This window comes from Rhineura floridana, chromosome 1 (genome assembly GCF_030035675.1).
Source record: "Rhineura floridana isolate rRhiFlo1 chromosome 1, rRhiFlo1.hap2, whole genome shotgun sequence".
In the NCBI taxonomy this organism is placed as follows: Eukaryota; Metazoa; Chordata; class Lepidosauria; order Squamata; family Rhineuridae; genus Rhineura; species Rhineura floridana.
In genome coordinates this window covers 64,794,011-64,810,622 of record NC_084480.1, presented here as the reverse complement: position 1 = coordinate 64,810,622, position 16,612 = coordinate 64,794,011, and the positions used below count along the sequence as shown (strand labels likewise).

General features: G+C 40.2%; 1 protein-coding gene across 5 annotated transcripts in view; it reads left to right on the top strand.

Annotated features, from left to right (window-relative positions):
• CHD1 (chromodomain helicase DNA binding protein 1) overlaps positions 1-16,612 on the top strand; it is a 101,742-nt gene that overhangs the window by 48,377 nt on the left and 36,753 nt on the right. For all 5 annotated transcript variants that reach the window (XM_061623161.1, XM_061623151.1, XM_061623133.1 and 2 more), the window contains exons 9-14: positions 1,964-2,064; positions 2,337-2,515; positions 2,981-3,108; positions 3,672-3,888; positions 9,989-10,078; positions 10,317-10,507. In XM_061623161.1, the coding sequence (XP_061479145.1) occupies positions 1,964-2,064; positions 2,337-2,515; positions 2,981-3,108; positions 3,672-3,888; positions 9,989-10,078; positions 10,317-10,507 (906 nt within the window). The remainder of the gene's footprint in view (positions 1-1,963; positions 2,065-2,336; positions 2,516-2,980; positions 3,109-3,671; positions 3,889-9,988; positions 10,079-10,316; positions 10,508-16,612) is intronic.

Genomic DNA, 16,612 nt, shown 5'->3' with positions numbered 1-16,612 from the left:
AGTTTTCCATTGCAATCAGGACATTGTGCTTCCTTCATTTTGCCCGAATCCTACCCATCCTCTAGAGAAGGCTTGCCATTCATTGGATGTTCGGAGGGCTCTCAAGACTTACCTGAATAGGACCCAGGATATACGACGGACTGAGTCTTTGTTTGTATCCTTTCATCCACGTTCTATAGGGCATAAAGTAGCTAATTCTACCTTATCCCGCTGGTTGCGGGCATGTATTACCTTAGCCTATGAGTCCCTTAAGCTGCCAGTTCCAGCTAGTATAACAGCTCATTCCACTAGGTCAGTGGCCACTACGGCTGCTTTTGCTACTAACGCTCCTGTTGCTGATATTTGTAGAGCTGCTGTTTGGTCTACCCCACATTCGTTTATAAGGTATTACAAAATAGATCGTTATGCCTCTGCCGATGCCTCTTTTGGCAGACGAGTGTTGCAACAGGTTCTTAATGATGATTAGCATGTGGGTGGTCCCTCCCTGTTATGGGCTGCTTTGGTACATCCCGCTTGATGGCAGTCCTTCTATGGAAAATGGACCATTGGTCTCACCTGAAGGGTGATTTTCATAGAAGGACTGCCATCACGACCCTCCCAGTTGGAGGATATTTAGATATTTTTCTGGGGTTTTTATATATTTCTGTTACGCTATTATATGTTGATTTCCTAGTGAAGTCAAGACTGCTATTAATGTTATCTCGCTATGTTAATATTATTATGAATATTGCTATTATGTTATGTTCTTGCTGGTAGGCCTGTTGGCCTTTTCTCCTGCATCTTTAGATATCTCTTTGGACTCGCTGCGAATGAACTGGAGAGTGGGAGGGGCCTGACGCCCCTAGTCTTGACTTCAAAAACATTCTTGCCTTCGGACGATAGGTGGAGCTATAACCCGCTTGATGGTAGTCCTTCTATGAAAATCACCCTTCAGGTGAGACCAGTGGTCCATTCCTATGCCTAAAAACTAATTAACAAGATGATCCAGATAAATCTAAAAAAGATTTCTTCAAATACATCAGCTCAAGATGGAGTTGCTGGTGTCACCCTGTGAGAATTACACTGAACAAATTCCTTATGCCTACATATCTCAGGAATATGTATCTCCCAGTCAGATGGCCATAGATCTCTTCACAAGAAATAGCACAATCAGTACTGCTTCTGACCTTTGAGGTATACTACCTCACCCAAGATGTTTCTTAAAGTCCTAGTAACAGTGATTGTTGATGCATTTCTTGATAGTGTCTTCATCAGGGCTTGGGCCTAGGCAGAAATGAAGAGAGGCTAAGAGTAACCGCCCTCCATGATCCCTGGTTTGTGGTCAGCCAACCAACAGCCATCTAGGTTCCATACAGTGTATGCAGCATCTCAGAGCAATCATTTCTTGAATCTTCAGAAGAAATTGATGATTTATAGAAAAGTTTAAGCTGGGGTCCTGTGCACACTTACTTTGGAGTAAATCACATTGGACTCGTCTGCTTCTGAGCAGACATGTATAGAATTGTAATGCATATCTCCTGCCACATTCTGGTAGGCAGTGGCCTGGGAAATTATGATAACAAAAGTATTCTTTGCCATTGGTAAATAAATTTGTGCTGAGAAGAAAATGTCAAAATCAAATGCTAGTTGATATGAGTAGAAAGTGCCTCTCATGTCCAGCAGTTTTCACTTGCAGCTGCATTCTCTCATACTATATTGAATCTTTCTTCACAGGATCATATGGCAGTGTAAATCTGCGGTGGAAAGCATTTGCATGTGTAGAAATGCCCCAGTATACATTCTACCCTTGGGATCCCAGACACTAGAAATTACAACTTCAATAAATTCAATCTAATGGGGTTCTTTTTCCCACTCATCAATGTTTCTAAGCAATCTTCTTCTAATACTTCCATTGAAAACTACAAGATTGACAAACTATATATGTTCTACAGAGATATAATTATTGTATGTAACTTGATTCTAGGTTAAAAAATGCTTCTCCGGAAGATGTGGAATATTACAACTGCCAGCAAGAACTCACAGATGATTTGCACAAACAGTATCAAATAGTAGAGAGAATAATTGGTAGGTGATACATTTTGAAACTGGAAATGATGATGACGTATCAGCCTAACACATGTACCTTGTTCATGTTCAGTGCTAATGTAGTTGGAAGTAATTCGTATTTCATAATATTTTATTAACTATTTTAAAGACTTTAAATTTACATGTTGGTATTAATAGATCTATTCATGAATTGTTTAGCACAGTCTTTTATTTGAGCTTAATTATATGTCATGTCTGAATAAGAAAGTACAGTTAAATTTCATTTTTTTTAAAAAAAACATTTTCCACAGCCCATTCAAACCAGAAGTCACCAGCAGGTTATCCAGATTATTATTGTAAATGGCAGGGTCTCCCTTACTCAGAGTGCAGCTGGGAAGATGGTGCTCTCATTGCAAAAAAATTCCAGTCACGCATCGACGAGTATTTTAGCAGAAATCAGTCCAAGACTACTCCTTTTAAGGACTGTAAGGTAGGTATACTTGGCTTCTTTTAATAATGCCTACTTCTCAGCAGTTGAAGTAGTATCCAGTGTCAGGGCTCTACTACTTTCACACTGCAAATGGGAGCTCATATGATGGAAAGAGTGCAATACTAAATAAATAAATGCATAATCCTTGTGCATAGCATACAAGGGATTAAGCCTGACCTTCTTCCCAACATCTCATTTTCTGTTGTCAGGACATTCTTTTGTACAAAAGAGCATTTAACTGAATGATCCCAGACACAGCTTTATTATTTCATCTGCTCTGTGTGAAAGCTAACCCAACAATGAAAAGTTTAAGGCTTCATGGTTTCAGCTATTTTTAAGGCATTGTGATCTGGGTGGTAGTTGGTTCTTGGCTGTCATAGATTCAGTTTTTCATTTGCATAACAACAGTTTATTTTTTATTTTTGAATTGGGAGAAGAGCTGATATCCCTTCCCCCTTTTGCCAGGTTTTAAAGCAGAGGCCACGGTTTGCGGCCCTAAAGAAACAGCCATCTTATATTGGAGGACATGAAAGTTTAGAGCTAAGAGATTATCAGTTAAATGGACTGAACTGGTTGGCTCACTCTTGGTGCAAGTAAGTACATAACAAAATGTTTCAATTGTATGTTCAGCACGCATGCGTTCTTATTTTTAAAAGTGTTTCTTTTGCAAACTTAGCAAAATCACAATCATGCACAGCTGTCATTTCACTGATGAACAATGATCTGTGTGCATGTGATAGTTGCATTTAACTGATGTTACAAAAATAAACAGTTATTTGTATCCTGTTCATATTTCCAAGCAAACTGTATTATGAATTAGCATGGTTACCTAAAATTGTAAGCTAGTTAAAATCTGAAGATAGGACTTACACAAACATCATTTATTTTGGTTGTCTAATATGTGTGTATATATTAAGGGTGTGCATCAAGTCGGTGTGTACCCTGAGCTACAAGACAAATGGGGATGATTGGGAAATGTTCTCACAAATTAGACCAGATCTAATTTGGTCTCAAATAACAAGTCAAATTGGAAGGACACAGAGTGGCTTGAAACAGACTGGGCTGTTTACCAGGCTACAGATACAAGTCAATGCACACCCCTAGAATATATAGTGCTCCAAACTGTAACATCTATCTTATATATTTCACTTTACAGGGGAAACAGTTGCATTCTTGCAGATGAAATGGGCTTGGGAAAAACAATACAGACTATCTCATTTCTGAATTACTTGTTTCATGAGCATCAGTTGTATGGGCCCTTCTTGCTGGTAGTACCACTTTCCACTTTGACATCTTGGCAAAGAGAAATCCAGACATGGGCTCCCCAGATGAATGCTGTAGTTTATTTGGGAGATATTACTAGCAGAAATGTGGTAAGTGATGTGTTAATCTGATAATGTCAATCTATTCTTGGTAGATCCAAAATTAGTATTATATGTACTAACTGTGGGAAAAATTACCCATGTTACACATTTATTGTGAAAGGTTATTATTTATGTTAGTTTTTGTTATTTAAGTTGTAATTTTGTTTTAGAAATTAATAAAAATACAGTGAGTATTCCCCAGTATTTTGCTCCTTAATTGAGTAGTGAGAAATAGACAGGCACCCTCATTGTTGAACTTCAGGCTTGTGACTAAGACTTTTCTTGTTCCTGCATTCATTTTAAGGTTAGTTTTATGATTATTTTTTTTTGTTTCATTTTATGTATGGCTTGTATTTATGTACACAGCTTAGAAATATCAATGATTAAGCAATATAAAAATGTCTTAAATAAATAAATATTACTGTTTAAATTTTTGCTAACACATTGCTCCTATCTAGAAAATGGATACTGTCACCTTAGAGGTAGTTTACATCCAAGCTTAAATGATTAAACTCAATAAGTTAAAACATAATAATTAATCACTGTGGTTACAGAGGTATTTACAGATAACAATTTATATTCATTAATGAAGTGGACTGTAAAACATTAAACTCTAGGTCTTAGCATGTCATATGTGAAACTTAGATGAAAATGATACTTTGAATAGTTTGGATTTAATTTTCTTTAACCTTCAACTAAATAATATTTTAACAAAGGATTTTACTTTCCAAATTTTCTTAATAAAATTCACTGACTGCTTTTCAACATCACTTTTAAGAGACTCTCTTACAGTTGATCAAGAAGTAAAGTGTAACAGTAATGAAGCATGAAGCATATTTCTCACTCCTGTACTTGAGGAGTGAATCTCATTTTCAAGGAGCTTTTATTCTTTCTAAGGAGCAAGCCTGTTTGTGCTACTGGAAAGTCAGTCTCTCTTCGATGACAAGAGGCAAGATTAAGATTGACAAATTATTCCAAAGTAATTTCTTTGCAGGGATGACCTGTTTCCTGCCTCTGAAGAGACAGAAGGATTTGGAGCAAAAAGTGAGGCAGGGGTGGGAAAGAGAGAGCAGGAAAGCTAGAAAATGAAAGGGTCCTGGAAAATAACAGGTCCGTCTTTCATCTCACTTCCTTCTTTGCAAAGTAAGACAGGGCAACATAAGGATATAAGAGCCTGCTGGATCAGGCCAATGGCCCATCTAGTCCACCATCCTGTTCTCACAGTGGCCAACCAGATGCCTGGGGGAACCCCGTGTGAGGATCCCACCTCAGGGCACCACCTGTCAGGTCCCTCCAGTCAGGATCCTGGGTTTTATTTGTTCTCTCACCGGCTCTAGCACAGATCTCACAAGATCCCACTGCTAGGCAGCACCACCAGGCACTCCCCGTTTCACAATATGGCCTTGAGACTTTGCCTTAGTCCCCTTCTGGCTTATTGTTACTTTGTGTCTGGGTGCACTTGCAGGCCACAACCCCCCTGTATCTTTGTGCCAATAAAGCATACAGCCCTGGGTTGCCCTGGATACTTGATGATACACTATCTCTTCACCGCTGCCACCATTTGATACTGTTTCTCCGCCTTGGTAAATACCCTGCCCTCCCTTCTGGTCTTTGTAAACCCCAGCCCAGGATCAGGCCTTTGGTAAACCAAGAAAATATTTATAAACACCAGGAAATAACAAGATCACTTATGGTATAAGAACATAAGAAGAGCCTGCTGGATCAGGCCAGTGGCCCATCTAGTCCAGCATCCTGTTCTCACAGTGGCCAACCAGGTGCCTGGGGGAAGCCCGCAAGCAGGACCCAAGTGCAAGAACACTCTCCCCTCCTGAGGCTTCCGGCAACTGGTTTTCAGAAGTATGCTGCCTCTGACTAGAGTGGCAGAGCACAGCCATCATGGCTAGTAGCCATTGATAGCCCTGTTCTCCATGAATTTGTCTAATCTTCTTTTAAAGCCATCCAAGCTGGTGGCCATTACTGCATCTTGTGGGAGGAAATTCCATAGTTTAACTATGCGCTGAGTAAAGAAGTACTTCCTTTTGTCTGTCCTGAATCTTCCAACATTCAGCTTCTTTGAAAGTCCATGAGTTCTAGTATTATGAGAGAGGGAGAAGAACTTTTCTCTATCCACTTTCTCCATGCCATGCATAATTTTATACACTTCTATCATGTCTCCTCTGACCTGCCTTTTCTCTAAACTAAAACTAAAAAGCCCCAAATGCTGCAACCTTTCCTCGTAAGGGTATATTTAACAAGTGTATGGTTTCATATATTGTGTTACTCTTTATGTTTCTAGTCAAATATAATCTATCTCAATACCAGCCAAATATTCCTCAATACCAGCCAAATATAATCCAACCAACAACAACCGACCTCCTCAACAACTCCCCCCCTGACTCAACTGTCATCCTCTCATTTATACCTTCAGCCATTCAAACACTCAGCCAATCGTCATACAGCATTCTCCAGCATTCTAGCCCATGTACTCCCCCCTCTCACTCAGTCACTTACCATATATCGCTTAATATACACTACCCCACTCCTAAAACAACTACACTGGCTCCCAATTTCTTATTGAATTCAGTTTAAAATTTTGATGTTAACATTTAGAGCGTTATCTGGCTCAGGCCCTAGTTACCTATCAAATCGTATCTCATTTTATGAACCTGCTCGTCCCCTAAGATCTTCATCAGACCCTGGCCTTAATATTCCTTCCTTTTCTCAAATTCATCGGACTGGTATTAGGAATAAATCTTTTTCAGTGGTAGCTCCAACTCTTTGGAACTCTCTTCCGCAGGAAATTCGTTTCCCCCCGTCTTTGATTAGTTTTCGTTGTCAAGTTAAGACCTTTTTATTTCGGTTAGCTTTTGAAGTATAATGTGAGAGATAATTGTTTTTATATATTGTATATTGTATAATTTGTTTATATTATGTCATTGTTTTTGCCGCTTAGAATTCTTTGGAACTGAAGCAGGATATAAACTTTTTAAATAAATAAATAAATAATAAACCCGCACTTACCATATTTACAGATATTAAAATACAGGGACATCACACCCCACAAGCAGAAGCTGAGTGCAAGAGCAATCTACCCTCCTGCGGCTTTCAGCAACTGGTATTCAGAAACATACAGCCTCCAACTATAGAGGCAGAGTATAGCCATCATTGCTAGTAGCTATTGATTGCCTTATCTTCCATAAATTTGTCCAATCCTCTTTTAAAGCCATCCAAGTTGGTAGTCATCATTGCCTTTTGTGGGAACAACTTCTATAGTTTAACTCCGTGCTTTATTTATTTATTTATTAAATTTATACCCCACCTTATGGCCAAAAGGCCCTCAAGGCGGCTTACAAAAACACAAATATAGCAATACATACATCAATAAAATAATGCAATTCTCAAAATTAAATAAATAACATTATTAAAAAAAAAGAAACTTCTGTTTGTCCTGAATCTTCCAACATTCAGCTTTATTGGATGTCCAGAAGTTCTAATGTTATGAAAGGAGAAAAACTTCTCTATCCACTTTCTCCATGCCATGCATAATTTTATACACTTCTGTCATATCTCCTCCAACCCACCTTTTCTCTAAACTAAAAAGCCCCTGCATGCCTGGAGCTGGCCCTGTCTACAGGTTCACAGGGAAGAGTTGTACTCAGGAGCTATTGAAAGTACTGAACAGAGAAGTTTTTTTTCATAGAGGTGCTGTGGATACAACTCCACTGTCAGCTTCACCACCACCATCACACACACAAACATACAACAAGGCTTTTTCTACAGTATCAATCAGTTTTGTAAGGATTAGCGTTTGAATCTTTTGCAAGTCTTTGAATTCATAGTCCAAACATGCCCACATAATCTCTCTAGTGAAACCTAAGAGACTCCCAATTGTGTTGGACATGAGCCTCCAAGGTTAAGGAACCCACTGAAAAGTATTAGTCACCTAAGAGACAAGTGCGCCCGAGGCCAAGAATATCAGTTGAGCTCTAGAGCAGTACTACTCAGTTTCCTGGTCTTTCAATATCCAATGACAAGCATGTCTAATTCATATGGACAATTGAACCACCAAGGCTTATCTCAGCAGGCAGTTTAACAGCAGCAACTTGTCTCATTATGTTATTTGGCACAGGTAATAGGTAGTATCCTGAAAAGTTGTTTCTTTTTTTTTTACTTATGAACTTAAAAGAGCATTTTTTCCATTGAAGGGGAAATCTGATGTCATTTGGAAATCCCAGGGCTTATAAATGTGTGTGTCCATGCTTGCACATGTGCATACATAGATACAGGTATTATATATACATGCATGTGTGCACACACAGATAGATACAGGTGTAACGTAGTTAAGAGGTGTATAGATACAGAATATGTGTGGGTGGATGAATGGATATGATACAGCATTGTAACACTGCCAAAGAACCCAGGTCCCCATTCCTACTTTATCTTCAAACAAGCTCATGGAAAAGGTTAGGCAGATATGTAGTGTCTGGCCCAATGTCACCTAATGAGCTGCTTGGCCGAGCAGGGATTTGAACCCAGGTCTCCCTAATTTCAAGTCCAACATTCTATCCTTTGTGCTAGCTTAAGGGCTAAAAATTTTAAACAGCCGAGTTATTTATTCATATCTTTCCAAGTAAAAGGTGTCAATCTTCTTTCCTCTATCTGGCTGAATTACATCCACTGTAGTAGAACATGCATCTATGGAAGTGAAGGTGTCTGACAGCCACTCAGTTAGAGGGGACTGCAGCTTCAACATCCTTGGGTTGTATCTGTTAAACCACAGCATGGTCATTGTTCAATATTTACACCAGATGCTATAAAACAAACCCATTGGTCAGCTGCCTTTTGGAGGAAGGTCCTATAGGTAGTAACCAACTATGCTGTGGCATAACTCTCCACCCTCTTTAGGGAACCACTTTTGTAAGTTCTGGTAGTCGAGGCTGTCATTCTGCTCTTTGGGGAGGAACTAAGATTTTGGTATTTACCTATAAGTGTTTATTCTACTTGAGAAGAGGGTAATAACCAACCCCATACAGTATCATTGAACCTGTAGGACATAGTACTAGATTATTTAGAGAATCGTCAAATGATAGGGGAACACTGTCAATTGGAAGGATCTAACCAATGTGCATTTTTCCTTTTTTCTGTCTGTCTGATCAGTTTTCTATTCATTATACAAACTGTGTGTGTGTACGCACATATATACATATATTTAGTTTAAAAAATGGAAATGGACTGCCTTCAAGTAAATTCCGATTTATGGCAACCCAATGAATGGGGTTTTCATGATAAGCAGTATTCAGAGGTGCTTTACCATTGCCTTCCTGTGAAGCTGAGAGGCAGTGACTGGCCCAAGGTCACCCAGTGAGCTTCATGGCTGTATGGGGATTTGAATCCTGGTCTCTCAGGTCGTAGTGCAACACCTTAACCACACTGGCTCTCATTTAGTTAATACAGAACTTTTTCATGCAAGGAAGCCCCTCCCTCATCAATCTTAAACTTGCTTTCTGTCATCCCAAAGGAATGAGTGCAACAGTCTGGGCTGTTGTTTTGTCCCTCAAAGAGAATTGAGATTTACATGTAAATAAAAAGACAAAATCTCCATTTCCCTTTGTGAAATGTGATTGTATATAAAAACTAGTTCCCTGACATCTGCCTTTGGTTATATTGTTCTTCCACAGTGATGGATCTTTCCATCATAAAGGCTCTAGAATGAGCAAGGGAATGGAGGGAGCTACTTGTGTTTGTGTACTACATGTATGGTTCACAGTCAAAGTCAGATCAAGTCCTCTGTTTCCTAACAGCTACAAAGGAATAGTTGCAAGGTACAAAGAAACAGGCTAAGCTGTGCTGGGGCAAGAAGTATATCTTATGTTTGTTGTGCATCCCTTAGCACTGCACTGTGAAAATACAATGCAACATTAAGAGTACTGGCTCCTTTTATGTTGGGTGGTTTTTCTTTTGATCTGATCTTTCATATCTATGGACTTCTAGTGTGTGTGTATTTGTGTATATAATAAATAAACAAATGTTTAGAAGGTAACATTATCAGATATTATCAGGCATTTTGCAGCATTTTTAAAAATTCCATAACTTGATGTCTTATCTGTAGATAAGAACACATGAATGGATGCATCCACAGACCAAACGATTGAAATTTAACATCCTTCTGACAACTTACGAAATTTTACTGAAGGATAAGGTGAGTAATTTCACCACCCTTCACTTCTCAAAATTAAAGCAGAGTTTTGAAGGAACTAGACTTGTCAATCAGCAGTTTTTTCAGTAGAAAAAAGAATGACCTGTGAATTTTATTATTGAAAAAGTTAGTAATTTTCATTATAGATTAAATGTTAATTTTTCTACATCACTTAAACTGCCATGTTAAATATTTTATATCTGAAGCAAAATGTCATTAATGTTTATGTTCTTTTGAAAAGTCATTCCTAGGTGGTCTGAACTGGGCATTTATAGGAGTGGATGAAGCTCATCGATTAAAAAATGATGATTCCCTCCTGTACAAGACATTAATAGACTTCAAGTCCAATCATCGCCTCCTTATCACTGGAACACCTCTGCAAAACTCCCTGAAAGAGCTCTGGTCCTTGCTGCATTTCATCATGCCGGAAAAGTAAGTAAACTTGCAATACTAACCATCTAGATGGCCTTATTTCATATTAACTTTCAAAAACATAGTAGGGACTACAACTTTTCTGTTTTTTTTTTCTTGCTCTGTTGTGGTTGATAGTATCTATACTGTTTGTTTGTTTGTTTGTTTGTTTGTTTGTTTGTTTGTTTGTTTGTTTGTTTGTTTGTTTGTTTGTTTGTTTGTTTGTATACTGCCCCATAGCCAAAGCTCTCTGGGTGGTTTACTACAATTACACACATTAAAAACACTAAAAACAATTTAGTTTCTGCATCCTCTTCTTAATGTTATCCTTATATTATCTTTGAGTGACATTGGAACCATGATAAAACAAAAAGTTTTGTTAACTTCAGTTTGAATTAGCTGGCTTGGTGATTATACATTTTTTAAAATAAGTACAGTAATTTTATTGTGCTACTTGTCACCTGCCTATTCTCCCTCAAAGAATAATTTCTACTCTATTACTTTCTATAAAGTTGTGTCTGATAGCTATCAGGATTGAGGAGGGGAATATCAAGGCTTTACTATCCTACTGCTAACTGCAGTAAAGGTTACTTCTAAAGGACACAAATTGTAAGTTCAGTGACCACTACCAGATTGTGAAATTAAATTCATGGAACTCAACACAGAACCTAACTGATATAGATTGTTTCTGCAGCACACCATTGTCAAATGATGTTTTCGTAGTGAATTTTTGTTCATACGTTAATATGTTTGCATGTAAAAAAACAAGCTTTGCTAATATAAGAACTCTTTCTGGATCTTACTGTCCATATAGTGTTGATTTGTGTGCGTTGTTGCGTGAAACAGCATACGTTACATTGGAGTTAAGTTGAGCAAGAAACATCATAGAGGCATTAGATCAGGTTAAGAGTCTTTACTACAAGACATTATGGCTTAAGGCTTTAAGATTACATGTAGAGTTGCTCCCCCCCCTAGGAGAGAAGTTCTCAGTTCAAAGACATGACACAGAAGACTCAGCTCAACACAGATAGCTGCTAGAACTCTCCCAGTCTATCTTGATGCTACCATGGCAACGGCCTTGGCTGTCAATTCCCAGACTGGGCAAAGACATAACTCCTTCTAGCTACAGATTTCCAGACTTGCAGACTTGATGGAAAAATAAACTCAGTGACAGTACAGTTCAATGGTCAACAATCCCCCCCTTTTCCCATCATGTCTGTAATTCATGACAACAATAACAATAATACATTTCTACAATACATCTTGCAATACAGTTTACATTTCAGAACATCTCTGTACATTTAGCTAACACTTTATTCAATCAAACTTTGGCTGAACACAAGTCAGATATAACGTTTCAGGATCCATTTCAACCTGTTTGTGCATTCCAGGACTGGTCACCACCCCCACTGTGAATCTTTCAGGCGGTTTCCCTATGTTTGATCTTGTAAAACGTCTTAAAGGCACTAGGGCTTCTGCTCTCTCTGCCCCCCCCATCTGTGCTTGTGCTTGGCACAGCGTGCCCAGGATCCTCCATTTCCTCAGCCTTACGTTTCTTCGATCTTCGTTTCCCACAAATGAGCTCATTTAACGCATCTCTGAGTGGAATATGTGTGCCCTCCACCTTTATGTCTAGATTTGGCTTAAATGTTTGTGCTTGTGTGTCATCTGACCCTGTAAGAATGACTGTTTCCCTTTGATCCCAAGGCTTTTCTGAGACTTTAATGCTTCTGCTCAGAACTAATTGCTGTGTTTCTGGACACCAAACTCTGAAATATGCATTCTCTTGTGCTCTAGGTGCACGTTTGCCACGTCTCTTACCCTGTGGCTTGTAAATTTGGCTGCGATGCACTCTTTCAGGCATCAGCCTGACTGCATTACATGAAGATTCCATGTGAGCAGTAAACACTGACTGTGTGCCTTTTACAGCTGTCTTTTTACAGCTCTGACCGTCATTCTCTTTCCGCCCCATTAAACTCAAGGCATCAGCACACTTCACACCCATGGACATTCTAAACTGCCCTTGTGTCATAAAACCCTGACAGACAACTTTGCCTCTTCTTTGCACAAAACATTTCCCTCTGTCAAACAAGACTGAAAATTGACAACTCACCAATTTTCTTACTGACAATACATTATGAGCCAATTCTGGTACAAACAAACAATCTGACAGTATTCCAAGTTTATCAAATCTCACCAGTCCTTGAGCTTCCACGTTCTTCTGCGATCCATCCGCAAGTAAAACAAAGTCCTGCTCATCTGTAGACGTGTAAAAGAAACTCCTGTCTTTGATTAATATATGGCTCGCACCGCTGTCAAGAATCCAGTTAACAGGTCCTAAATCTTGAGACTTCTGTTTACAAACAAAGTTCACACTTCCCTGCTTCAAGCCTCCTTCCCTGGAGTTGCGCTTGACTGCACAGTCTCTTTGAAGATGCCCACAAGCCCCACAGGCATAACAAGATTTCAGCCGCTGTTGCTCCAGCTTGTTTTCCTGTCTGCAGCTGCTTTCTTCTTTCAGCTTGGCTCTTTGCTTTTCCTCAGCACTTTTCGCCTCTTGTCTCCGCTGCCATTCCTGGGACAGTTTTTCCTCAATAAACGCAGCGTTCAGACCTCCATCAGGCATGGCTTCGAAAGCCATGACCATATTATTCCAAGTCCCATCGAGTGAAGCCAGGATCAGATAGGTCTTCTGAAGGTCAGAGTGTTCCATGCCTCGATCCTGCAACTCAGCAAATAGGCGCCTGAATTCCGTGAGATGCTCACTCATTTCGCACTCACCCGTGAAGCGCATCTGGTACAGCTTCCTTGCCAAACACAATTTAGATCCCGCAGTCTGTTGCACATGTAGGGCCTCCAACACGTCCCACATCTGTTTGGTGTTTGTAACATCTCTCACGTGTAACAGTTGAGAGTCTGATAGAGCCAGAAGTATAAAAGCTTGCGCCTTCTGATCTCTACGCGTCCAGGCCGCGGTCAGTACCGCCGGAGGGGGTCCATCTATAATGTCCCATAAATCCTCTTTTATCAGCAAAGCCTGCATCCTCAGCTTCCAGCTGGCATAATTCTTTTCCGTCAATCTTTCCATTGGCAAGCCTCCCCCAGACAGGTTTACAGCCATGTTGCTCACCTCTGTCTGGTACAATTGATCAAGCTGCCCTCTGGAACTCTGTCTGCCGTTCAGACCAGCCACTTACTCCTGAGTAACGCGCTGTGGATCTGGGCCCATAACCCTGTTGATTTGTGTGCGTTGTTGCGTGAAACAGCATACGTTACATTGGAGTTAAGTTGAGCAAGAAACATCACAGAGGCATTAGATCAGGTTAAGAGTCTTTACTACAAGACATTATGGCTTAAGGCTTTAAGATTACATGTAGAGTTGCTCCCCCCCCTAGGAGAGAAGTTCTCAGTTCAAAGACATGACACAGAAGACTCAGCTCAACACAGATAGCTGCTAGAACTCTCCCAGTCTATCTTGATGCTACCATGGCAACGGCCTTGGCTGTCCGTTCCCAGACTGGGCAAAGACATAACTCCTTCTAGCTACAGATTTCCAGACTTGCAGACTTGATGGAAAAATAAACTCAGTGACAGTACAGTTCAATGGTCAACATATAGGTCAGTGTTGTTTCTCCAGTAGCGGCTAGTCAAATGCATCTGGGAAGCTTGGAGTCAGAGCATCATGGTGACAGCCGTCCCAGCCTAGCCTGAAAACTTTCAGCAAAAACACCTTGATTTTAGTTCGTTTAAATTGTATCCTGCTAAGTTCTACTCAAAGTAGACCCATTTAAATTAATGGGCATGCCTAACTTAGGTCCATTAATTTTAATGGACCTACTCCGAGTAGAACTTAGTTGGATACAACCCTTTGTTTGTATCTGTTCAGTTTCTCTGATACTCTTTTTGAGGTGGAACAATCAGAACTTGTACAAAGTATTCTAAATTTGACTCCATGGTAGAGCTTTATGATATATTAGCTTTATTTAAATAATGTAAATCACACACCTTCAACATAGATTTGTTTCCAGGACAGCTAACCGAGTAGTAAGAAACAAAAAGTAAAATTCAAGATGAAGATGATGATACTAATAATACAGGAAACTAATATAGCAAAGAATAAACCAACCAGAACATCAACCTCCAATTTAAATAAACTAAATAGTTTAAAATTAAACTGTTCTAAGTTAAAGGATGCTTACATTAGGAGCTTGCTAATGCATAGGAACATAAGAAGCTGTTTTATACTGAGTCAGACCATTGGTCCATCTACCCAAATGCCTGGGAAAATAAACATGTATTTGCCTGGTGCTGAAATGATGACAAGGTTGGTGCCAGCAGGCTTTCCTGCAGAGAACGTTCCATGAATGGTGGACTCCTACAGAAAATACACATTCTATCATTGCTACCATCTGCTCTTTTCTCAGAATTGGCACACAAAGAAGGGCTTTAGATTATGATCTCAGGGTTTCAGCAGGTTCATATGTTGAAAATAATCTTTTAGGTGTAGTGGCCCCAGACCATATTTGCAAATAGGCAAAAAACCTTGCTGTTTAAGAACGTACCTGTAGCCAACAGATATTTCTATGAAACTTTAAAAAGCAGGGAAATTGGGCAGCTATAGTGAATGCACCAGGAGAGCAGGAGACCTGACCTCCTCTCTGAGATATTGGACTGCCCTACAAATTGGTCAGAATGCAAACACAATTTGGGTTGGTCTTTCACAGTCCAATCCACTTCCTCTGTAGTTTGGAATAATTTGGTAACGTGCCTCTGAGTATATGGTGAGTGGTAGCAACACCTGCAATCAGCTGAAATGTTAAGTGTTTCTGAGTTCAGCACTATACATTTTGTAAGGTTTTGTTTTGAAATGAGCTTATGGGAAGCATCAGAATGGCATTGGGGGTATTTTCAATTTAACATTGTGGAATGCGAAAAATCCATGCTGACTATAGTATACAGGCCCTCTCGTGGCTGTATAATAAAGCTTTAAAGGTAAAAACCAGCACTTTGATTTGGGTCTGGGGAAAAATAGCTGCCAGTGTAGTTAGGCCAGAACTGGTGTTCTGTGTTCACTTCTTGTTCCAGTTAACTATCTAGTCACTACATTCTGCACTAGCTGTATCTGAACCATCTTCAAAGCTAGCCCCACATACAACACATAGCAATAATCTAACCTGGAGCTTACTAGAGCTAGATAAACAAACCAGGGTATCCCTGTCCATTTAGGGCCGTAGGTGGTAGAAGGCTCCCGGCAACTGCTACTGTGGCCATGTGCCTCCAACAACAGTGTTGGATCCAAGAGTACCCTCAAGCTGAACACCTGCTGCTTTAAGGCAGGAGGGGGAACCTTTTTGGCTCCACAGACCAGATCCTTATCAGGATCTGCCTCTCAGGCCAAATCTGATAGGTGATTGGGGGCTGCCTGCCTGTCAATCACCTGATGTCACAAATGGTGTCGGGTTTTTCTCCTTTGAAGTCCTGAAGTCAGGACTTCAGAGTACATAGCAGGCAGGAAGGTACTGCTAAAAGCAAGGGAAAAAACTTGTTTTAGCAGTGCCTTGTTCGCACACCTGGACCAAGTAGGATCACCTTTCCTTTGCATCAGCCAATGTGGGGCGCAATCCTGCTTAGCACTAGATTTGGCTGTGCAAGAGAGATCCCTGCAGGGAGCTCTCATGCACACCTGGACCAACCAGGATCACCCTCCCTTTGTATCAGCCAATGCGCAGGGAGGACAGTCATGCTTTGCACAGGTTCCTGCTTTGCACAGCACATCAAAAGCTTCTAACAACCAGCTGGTTGTCAGGCACGTTGGAAGCCGCACAAGGGAAGGGGGTTTGGCTAATACCTGCCCTTTTGGCCAATCCCTGCTCTTACCTGTACAATGGTGGGTGAGCATGACTTGCCCAAACAGCCTGGTGGGCCATGATTGGTCCACGAGCCAGAAGTTCCCAACCCCTGCTTTAAGGGGAGTATAATTACCCAGAATGGAATGCATTCCACTCATCCAGCTAATGACAAGCAGGCTTTGTGAAAAGGGCAGGAAAACAGGAAGTATTCCTCCTAGCCAAGCAGGAAGAGAGGAGAGTGTACCCCAAGGATTATGACAGTTTATTCCTGCTTACC